The sequence below is a fragment of the Dermacentor silvarum genome, chromosome 1 (assembly GCF_013339745.2).
Source record: "Dermacentor silvarum isolate Dsil-2018 chromosome 1, BIME_Dsil_1.4, whole genome shotgun sequence".
NCBI lineage: Eukaryota > Metazoa > Arthropoda > Arachnida > Ixodida > Ixodidae > Dermacentor > Dermacentor silvarum.
In genome coordinates this window covers 14,937,680-14,948,028 of record NC_051154.1, presented here as the reverse complement: position 1 = coordinate 14,948,028, position 10,349 = coordinate 14,937,680, and the positions used below count along the sequence as shown (strand labels likewise).

Here is a 10,349-nt window from a genome sequence, read left to right as displayed (position 1 = left end):
TGGCCTGGTGCAGCTGGACGAGGCGCCAGATTTGAAGACGGAGAATCGCGCTATCCATAGAGACCAGATGGCGGCGCTAGGTTACGCGGTTGCGGAGATATCGCGGCTTGAAAAATGCCGTTTTTTCGCTATTTTCGAGAAACTCCTCGCCACCTTAGCTTCGATAACATTTTTACATCATTTCGCGCGATTTCCCATGACGAAATTTTGAAATAAAATAGAAAAGAAGTCATACAAACTGAAAATGTGATTTTCAAAAAAATTGTTTTTTTTTTGGCCTAATATCGCGATGCGAAAGCCGCGTCCCCCCTTAAAGCCTTACTTGATAAATATGTACCCACTCGCTCTATAATTTCAAACAATCGGCGCCGTGGTACAACAACACTGAAACGTTTGTCAAACAAAAAGAAACGTGTCTACAGATCCGCCAAACGTTGTCTTGTGACTATCATTGGAATGCGCATAGACTCGCTTCTGATGAATATGTATCTGCACTCCGTTGCGCAAAACAGCATTTTTTGGAAATCACTCTCCCATCCATGCTCGCAACTGACACTAAAAAGTTCTGGCGCGTCATAAATCCGAGGGACGATAACGTTATTAGCCTGGTGGATAACGCGGGAGACATTATATCCTCTGATCAGTGCGCATCTGTGCTTAACGATGTTTTTGTTTCTAATTTTTCATCAGTGACAAGTGTTTCGCCACCACTTACACACTGCCATTATTCAATTTCAATGTGTCCGATTATAGTAGACCCGTGTGGCGTAGAACATCTGATTAATAAATTGAAACTTTCTTCTTCTCCTGGTTGTGACGCGGTTAGCCCGAAGTTTTGAAGAGCACGAGCGAGTAGAGTATAGTGTATATATTAGCGAAAATCTTCCAACAGTCACTTGACACGGGTTCTATTCCTGCGGAATGGAAGATCGGAAAGGTGATTCCACTTCATAAAACAGGCAGTCTCCACTTAACTATCGTCCCATTTCGCTCACTAGTATTCCATGCAAACTTCTTGAACATATCTTATTTTCCAATCTTGCTAACTTTCTCGAATCTAATTCCTTCTTCACGCACTCTCAACATGGCTTTCGCAAAACCTATTCATGCGAAACACAGCTAATATCGTTTACACATCAGCTTCATGTCATTCTTGATCGTTCTTCTCTTGCGGACTGTGTTTTTCTAGATTTTTCTAAAGCATTTGATAAGGTATGTCATAATTTACTAATGCATAAATTGCATAAACTTACCTTGATCCCCAGTTACTTACTTGGCTTGAGTGTTTCCTTTCGAGTCGTTCTCAGTTCGTTTCTGCCAACAGCGTTGACTCTCCCTCTAATGTGGTATCCTCGGGCGTGCCACAAGGCTCTGTCCTTGGACCGCTACTATTTCTTATCTATATTAATGACTTACCTTCTTGTATTACATCTCATATTCATCTCTTTGCTGACGACTGCGTAATTTTCGAGAAGTAACTAGTAACCATGATACAGCCATTCTTCAATCTGATCTTAATGCTATGAGTTCATGGTGCAATACATGGCGCATGGAATTAAACATAAGCAAATGCAAGTCAATGCGAGTATCCCGACGTAACAACACCCTACCAGCCTATTACATCAATAACACCCCACTGGATTGTGTATCATCTTATAAATACTTGGTGTTCACGTCTCATCTGACCTTACCTGGAAGACGCATATTGCGCACGTAATAAGCAACACTAACAGACGTTAGGTTATCTCGACGAAAATTTTCACGTGCGCCGCAGTCTCTCAAACTTATGCTCTACAAAACACTTATCCGGCCTAAACTGAATATGCCGCCTCAGTTTGGGATCCTAGTCAGAGTAACTTAATATATTCAGTAGAAATGGTGCAGAACAATTCCACAAGATTCATATTCTCCAATTATAACAGAACCGCCAGCATCACCACAATGAAATCTAACCTACAGTTAGCATCCTTAGCATCACGGCGTAAACACTTGCGGCTCTCTCTTTTTCATAAGATATATCATCACCCTGTGTTACGAAACGAACTTCTTTCGGCACCACATACATATCTTCCCGGCTCAATCACCAACATAAAGTTGGTATTCCATCTTGTAGATCCGACTCCTTCTTACACTCATTTGTCCCACGGACATCTGATGAGTGGAATCACCTTCCCGCCATGTTGTCTCCATAAATGATACTAACCGTTTTAAACAAACTTTACGCGACATTTCGGTTGAGTATTCTTGTTTCCCGTTGTTTATAACTATTGTTTGAATGTTTTTCTTGCCAGGATTTGTGCACTCGTGATTATTTATGTTCCTTATGCATCTTGGTTTACACTGTCTGTGTGCGTTGACATAACTAGTTTGAATAATTAGAAATAATATTTGATGTACTCTGGTTTGTGACCCGCTAAAATTATATAAGTATACTAACATATTTTTGGTTGTTTGCTGTTGCTGTTATGCATAACTTATGTTCAACTAACTACCCACTCCCCTCTGTAATGCCATTGGCCCTGAGGGTATAATAATAAATAAATAATAATAAATAAATAAATAAATAAATAAATAAATAAATAAATAAATAAATAAATAACAATATTCTCAATATTGTATTCAACTTTTTATAACGTGTCCATAAAATACCACTTATATTGAACCTCTATATAATGAAGTGGGCTCAAGCACAATTTCAATGTAATGAAATTTCACTGCCACCACGAAGGATTACTGAGGCAATAAATGGAAGCTGCCATGGATGCAGATGGTCAAATGATTGAATTACCTGCGGCTACATGCGAAAGCATCTCTCAAATCGCACGAGTGGCTGCCCAAGCGGAGCAGTGTAGCAGCAAGACCCTCTGGCTGTCACATGTTCTGTATGAAGACCAAGTGCGCTCAGATCCTATGATGTGCCGTGGGTGCGAGGGAAAATGTGAAAGGGTAAGCCAAGCATACTTTTTATCAGATAGGGGGGGAGGGGAGGTGCGCGCGTCCCTCCTCTAGCTTGGTCATAGCTGCACATGGCTGTCAGCGCGGCTGAGTGCTTATGCAGCTTGCGCGCACTGTCTTGGAGGTTATCTGTGGCGGGTGCAAAGATTGGGCAAGCTGAGATGGCAGTGGCTTCATCTGCGCTGTCTTCCTGCACATTTAGTGCTGGAGGTTCTGTAATCTTGAGTTTCAGAGACGCATTGAAGCAAGAGACAGTCAAAGCATTCGCTTCCCCCTGTATGCACTCTTCATGATAGTGTCTCACTACAGGCTACACTATCAGCCACCACGGCGGACGCGTAGATGCAAAAGCTTCGCAGGCTTTGCTTCGTATTGCCAATATGAAGGTATAATCGACACAGCATGAAATCGTATCCTTGGTTGCCCACTTTCAACTTACACAAATTGAATTTTTTTGCTCATTAATATTCATTTTACTGATTGCCTGCTAATCTCGAAAACTTTCCCGTTATTTCCATGTAAGAAACATCCATCAGCGACTGTACTTACTTGTATAAATTTTTGATATCACGAAGTGCCGATTTTACCGACTTGTTATATCTAGGTTTAACTGTTCTATGCTGTTCAGACACATTGGCAATTGCCACCATTTCCTCTCTTTGGTCTGCTCTCTTGACAGTGTATATTGAAATGCGTACAATGTTTAGCTTTTTTCAGGGGCCGTTTTTCTCTGGCTAAAAACTGTTGCGAAGTTATCACTCAGGACAAGACCTGTATCTGAAGTGCTACATGTTCAATTCTTCTCATTTTCTTGCCTTGATAGGTGCTGAACAAAGCTCGAGAAAACATTCCCACTGACCCGGCAGATTTGGATCACAGCTGCGAAGCTGGAAGAGGCGAATGGGAACACACACATGGTTGAGAAGATCATTGACCGAGGTGAGACTGTGTGAATGTAAGCCTTGGTTGTTTGTTAGCAGCTGTAGTTGGGAAGTTCACTCTTCTATGGGTACTCTGCTAAGGCAACGTGGCCCTCCCAGTCAGAGTACAGTCAGCGCCAGTCAGAGCACAGTCAATGTCCGATTTTTCAAGCTCCCTAGAAACCGCAAGGAAATCCGTAAAATCAGGCAGTTGTAAAAAAAAGTGAATGCATGCCTTTAACTGCCCTCAAGAACTCAAATCGCCACAGCCACTGCCAAAATTGCTTTAAAGGTCCTCATGAATTGGGTACATATGATCACATGATACGTAATCTTCAAGCTTAAATTGCGATTTACCCACCGTGGTTGCTTAGTGGCTATGGTGTTGGGCTGCTGAGCACGAGGTCGCGGGATCGAATCCCGGCCATGGCGGCCGCATTTTGATGGCGGCGAAATGCGAAAACACCCGTGTACTTAGATTTAGGTGCACGTTAAAGAACCCCAGGTGGTCCAAATTTCCGGAGTCCCCCACTACGGCGTGCCTCATAATCAGATCGTGGTTTTGACACATAAAACCCCATAATTTAATTTTTTAATTTTTAAAATTGTGATTTGCTCCGTCATGTGATACAACATAGCAGAAGCTCAAGATTATTAGCATCATCGAAAAGGGGGGAAACAGAGCCCCTGGTCGTAAATAAGATGTGGACAAATCGTGCATCTGCGAAAGGAGACTCTTCTTGCAAAGATTTGAACATTGTTGTATGCGGTTATTGCCGCAGGTCTTACATGGGGGATTTCTTTCTTTTTCTTTCCATGTTGAGAGTGCAGGTTATATTTGGCAAATATGATAACCATCCCTGTGCTCTTGCATGGGATCAAGCTCACGCATGCAGCCATTTGGTACATCATTCTTGCACTATCTTGCTGCAGTAGCACTAACACATTGTGTAAAAAATGTGTAAGTACGATGTCGTGCTGCACCATTAAAGATGAAGTGCCCTCCAAGTGGCTTGCGTACCATCTGAAAGTGAACAATTACAGCGCAGGCAGCCCTTGGTATGGCAGCGCTGTTGTATGGCTGCTGACCACAGGCCACAGCTTTGGCCACTCTCGCAAAATATTTCTAGTACACTCTACCAGTGTCCAGCTGCTGAAGTAAGAGTAACTTTCTGTAAAAGAATTGTAATGTACTCGTACATCAATAAACTGGCAATTACTTAGTAAACCAAACATAAACACAATTCTTTAATTACAAAGGCAAGTAAAACATAAATCATTAACACTCTTGTTAGAACATTCCTGGCATCGAGATTATACTTTCGGTCCCAAATCGAATGCAAATGACTTCCGTGAACTCATTTCGTTGAAAATTTTGTTTTGAGCAAATGTCATCACGTTTTTTTTCGTGTGACAGCGAACAAGTGACATGAACGAATGTCATTTGTTGTAAATTACATCAGAGTTGCAGTGTGACTGTAGTATTAGTCAAGTGCTGAATGTGCTCTTGCCCCAAGGCGCACCCGCAGGTGACCACACCTGCGTCACATGCAATGGCCAATGTGAAAAATGTGCCTTTTAGTTAGCAGGTTTCTCGTATTTGCATTTCATTCTGGCATGTCCTGTTGCAAAGTGTGCAAAGACCGCGTGCGTGCCTGCCTGCCTATGCAGCCATTGCATCCCTGCGTGCCAATGGTGTGGAGATCAACCGTGAGCAGTGGTTCAAGGATGCCGTGGAGTGCGAGAAGTCCCAGTCGATCCTCACCTGCCAGGCAATCATCCGCTGCGTGGTGGGAATCGGCGTCGAGGACGAGGACCGGAAGCACACCTGGATGGAGGATGCCGAGGCGGTACGCTAGCTCTTGCTCTCTCGGGGTGCCCTATTTTATTGACAATGCACTAGTGCACTGGTATGAGCCTCTGCATTTGAAGGAGCGTAAGTGTGGGCTCATTTCCATTCTATATTAGCCAGGTTAATGCACAAAAGAACACAGACAGCACAATAGATGCACTTTTGCAAAGCGCTTTAAGTGCTTTGTTTGCATGTTTTGAACTGTCTTTTTGTTTTGTTTGTGTGTCCTAGTTGGCTCTGCATTTATTGTAGCTAGTAATTATTCGGTCTTGAATATGATGGAAGCATGGAAGGAGAGAAAGGCCAGCATTGGGTCCTGCATCTTTTGTGCCATAGCGTTATTTTCGCAGGGAGAAGTCTCCCCTGTTTTGCCACAAAACATGACTGCCGGCTGTGGATCTCAAAGACTCATCGATGTCAAAGCCATGTCTGGTCATAAATTTCTTCTACAGTAACCTGGAGACTTCATGACAATGTGTGTTTACACAAACACTCTTTCGGAGGCTTATAAGTGGTGACCTTTAGGTGCTATAACCCCTGAAGTGCATTTTGAGAGGCATGTGTCCACAGAAGGTTGAAACTTCAAAATAAAGAAGCATCATCTAGAGTTGAACTGATTTTAAGAGTTTAGAAAATTTGCATCTAATGTGCTCCTAATGGAGAAAGAGAGAGAGAAAAAAAGAAAGAGCTTGCAAAAGAAAATATATTTTTAATTTCATGGTGATGTTGGGGTCAAGAAGAGAAAGCTCTAGCTTGGGAGTACCTATCTAAATACACGGGAACAGAGACATTGTTTTAATTAAATTTGTTGCATTTAAAAGAAGTTTAACTGTACTAACCGTAGGAAGTCAATTTTCAATTTATGCCCTCAATTCTTTTAGAAAATTTATTGAAAATTGCAAAATTAAAAACAGTCAGGTATCAAGTTTGCAACTGTGTATTTCCACTATGAAAACAACATCACAACTTTGTAAAGTGCACTTATTAATTACTTAACCTGCCGTGGTTGCTCAGTAGTTATGGTGTTGGGCTGCTGAGCACGAGGTCGTGGGATCGAATCGCGGCCACAGCGGTCGCATTTCAGCGAGCGTCAGCACAATGCTTCGCGGCGCTGTCATCAGTGCCGCGAAGTGTTGTGCGCTGTTATCTCGGTATGTTTGCGGCGGCTGACGATAGCTGGAGCACAGCTCGATTGACTGTTCGACTTGTCTTTCGCTTGTGTCTGACCGGTGGGGAAAGTGCGCTCACTTGTCAGGCCTGTTTCGCTCGTGGCTGCGGTCTCACGTGCGCCCAGAAAACATGTTGCAGTTTGCTTATCTCGGCAAAGCTAGCTGTCGCACGCCATTTCGCTTTACCGAGATAAGCAAACAGCAAGGGTTTCCTGGGCGCGCGTGAGAACGCAGCCACGAGCGAAACGTGGCAAAACGGACCTGACAAGTAAGCACGCACACTCCCCGCCGGTCAGACACAAGCGAAACACAATTGGAACAGTCGAATCGAGCTGTGCTGCGCAGCGTTCGTGTTAAGTGTGCTGACGGTGGTACATGATAAACCTGAACCGATAATCTGTCACTTGTAACGGCCAGATTTCAGTCATATTGCAAACTGAAGACCCTAGTGTTTGAAATTATGTGCTTGTATTACAGCCACTTTTTATTTTTTGTACAGTGTAGACCACTTATAACGTAAGTCTCCAGAGTCGCGAATATCTGCACTATAAGCGGTACAGCACTATAACCAAAACAATGATTTGCAAGCCCTGCACGTATGCAAAACATGTAGACCGAGTATGTAGACGTGCTTTGTACTAATGCGCGCACATCGCGATTACGTTTTCGCCAGTGAGCTGGCGAAAACATAATCGCAATGTAGCCGGTGCTCTTCAAGCTCGACAGCTATGCACCGAGTCAAAACGAAAAACTGTTTGCCGCAACCGCTGCGGAAAAAACCGTGACCGTTATCGACGCGATTATGAACGACGACATTGTGGTGCTGATGGCATGTGCCCGACGCACGCACCTAGTCTGGACGAATTACCTAACTACCATTCTTTACAACACCTGCAGTCGAAACCGCGGTCGCTATCTATGCGATCATTGATGGCGACTATGCAGTTTTTTTAGGCACGCGCACGACGCCCGTACTGAGTAAAAACGAAACTACTGTTCGCCGCAACCGCTGCGGAGAGAACCGCGGCCGCTATCGACGCGATCGTGGATGACGACTACGCAGTTACGAAAGCCCGCGGCCAATGCGGTGTTATGCGCAGCGGTTAACGCAAGGATACAGGCTTTAAGACACAAATAGGCTCGAAGCATTCCGGCGTTGCTGTCATTCACGTACGATTTCAACTGATGGCTGTGGCGATGCGGACTCCGCCGCTACGTTTCGGTTGGATGCTAGCGCCGTTCTTGCTCTTTTGCGTCGCACATTTGCGATGCAAACCTCGCTCACCGAGGTCTGAAAGTAGCCCGAATTAACAATGTGTGGCCAAATAAGTCCGAATTAACGAGAGTTTGATTGCATTGAATAATGCAACGCCGGCCGGGAGCACGCACCTTGGAGAAGTGTGCTCGCTGCCGCCCTGTCGGCGAGATTTTCCCGCGGAAGAAGCTGATTATAAAACGGTATTTCGTTCATCATGTGGACGCACTGTAAGCGGTATGCGACAGTGGAGTTCTTTGGGAGGGTAAACGGGAGTCAGAAAAGGCCGCGTGTTGTAGCGAGTTTGCACTATAAAACGATTACGTTATACGTGGTCTATACTGTATTGTATAACAGACAATTCATCCCCACTTGCTAAAAAGGTGAGTAAAAAAAAAAAAAGGCGGGGTGTACATGCATAATAAAAGAAAAGGGCAACAAGAAACATCTCTTTAAGCTCTGGAAATGCTAAAAAGACCCCCATACATAGATTGTATGCAGATTTAAAAGCCCAAGTAGTATAAATTATTCCGGAGCCTTTGTGCCCCATTCCTCATGGCCCCTGCGTTGCTTTGGGATGGCAAAATCAATCAATCACTCAATCAAGCAATCAATCAATCCAATCCTCTCCCAACAGGTAGCAGCCCAGGGTGCCCAGGAGTGTGCCGGTGCTCTATCGGCATGCCCTGTCCGTGTTTCCAAGCAAGAAGAGCATCTGGCTCAGGGCTGCCTACTTTGAGAAGAGCAGCGGCACCAGGTGGGCTGTGCAGTTGGGCTGGGTAATTCAGAAGTGTGAAGAAAAAAAATTGTGTACAGTAGCCGACCGATTTGCCGGACTTCGCGGGGACTGAAACATAGTCCGAAAAATCGAGCAGTCCGAAAAACCGAACAGTCCGAAAAACTCGCCTCCCCCCCACCAAGAGAAAAAAATTATGAGGCTGAGAGCGGCTTTAAAAAAATGTCGCAGTTTTGCCCAAAAAGCGGGGCATCGATTGCGATAGCAAATTAATAGACAGCAATACGAAGTAAGGATGTTAGCTTTATCGGCCGTATAAAGTTGTAAATATGCGCTTACTAACTAAATAAGCACGGTGTCACGCGCGCACAGGTTACATGAACACATCTCGCTCGATGACCGCGGGCAAATTGACCTTTGCGCTGTCTATTCTCTCGCTTCAACGCGAACGTCGAAAAAAAGAAGAAAAGAACAGCGCGTACGAAGCTACTGGCACTTGGCGCACGCCCTTTGTACCCATTGCAGATCGCTTTCAAGATACGGTGCCTGCGCGGCAGGAGCCGCAGGGGCTGAATGCAACTTCCCACCGACTGCGTCGCCTTCTCCCCGTGCCCCGCGAGCGAACAAAGTCCGTGCGCCTCCGGCTGCCTTCCTCTCTCGCGTGCGCGAGGCAAGCTTTCACCCGCACACAGGGTACGGCGCAACCGAAACATAAAAAAAAAAAAGAAAAAAAAAAACGGATTCCGCTTAAGTGATAATGACGATAGTGCTGAGCTGACCGAAAAAAAAAAGAAAGTGCCGCTTTTGGGAACGTTTTGTCGGCCAAGGAAGAGTGGGCATGGTCTCGGAGACTGGAGGATAGCGTGCGTCTACCAATCTTGAAGGCTATACAGGGGGGGCACTGGAAGCCAAGCCAGCGGAAAATCCAACATGGCCGCCCCCAAGATCGGGTAGCGGGGCTCGGAGCGTGCGATTTAGTCTGGAAAATCGAACATTGGCACCTAGATTCATCCGAAAAATCGGTCGCGAAAATGCATTAGCTCTATGGGAATCCTGACGGTACATCTGTGAAGTCTGGAATATCCAACAAGTCCGAATTTTTGGAGTCCGAAAAATCCGTCGGCTACTGTAGTTTTTCAAACAATTAATTCTGGGAGATTAAGGTTTAAGGCCTGGGAAACCATGAAAAAAGTGAATTTTCTTGAATCCTATATGTGCAGCTTGGAATTGAGAGTCCTAGAACGCTGGTGTCTCACCATTACAAAGCACTGGCCAATCAGTTTTTGTAGTCTTGACTCCCGCAGAGGAAAAGGCTGGGGAAAGGTGTTGCACAGTCTTTGGGGCCAGTTGTAATGAAGGTTTGATTGAGTTTTTCGAGTATACAACCACCTGGATAATCTTGTTCACACAAGGCCTGGTAGGGGAGCATCTACCCCTTATGCCAAGGCACTGGGTTAATTCC

The 10,349-nt window shown here is 44.8% G+C and overlaps 1 protein-coding gene across 1 annotated transcript in view; it reads left to right on the top strand.

Annotated features, from left to right (window-relative positions):
* LOC119455923 (uncharacterized) overlaps positions 1 to 10,349 on the top strand; it is a 46,304-nt gene that overhangs the window by 13,191 nt on the left and 22,764 nt on the right. The window contains exons 9-11 of the mRNA XM_049660949.1: positions 3,822 to 3,894; positions 5,547 to 5,725; positions 8,793 to 8,908. Of these exons, the coding sequence (XP_049516906.1) occupies positions 3,822 to 3,894; positions 5,547 to 5,725; positions 8,793 to 8,908 (368 nt within the window). The remainder of the gene's footprint in view (positions 1 to 3,821; positions 3,895 to 5,546; positions 5,726 to 8,792; positions 8,909 to 10,349) is intronic.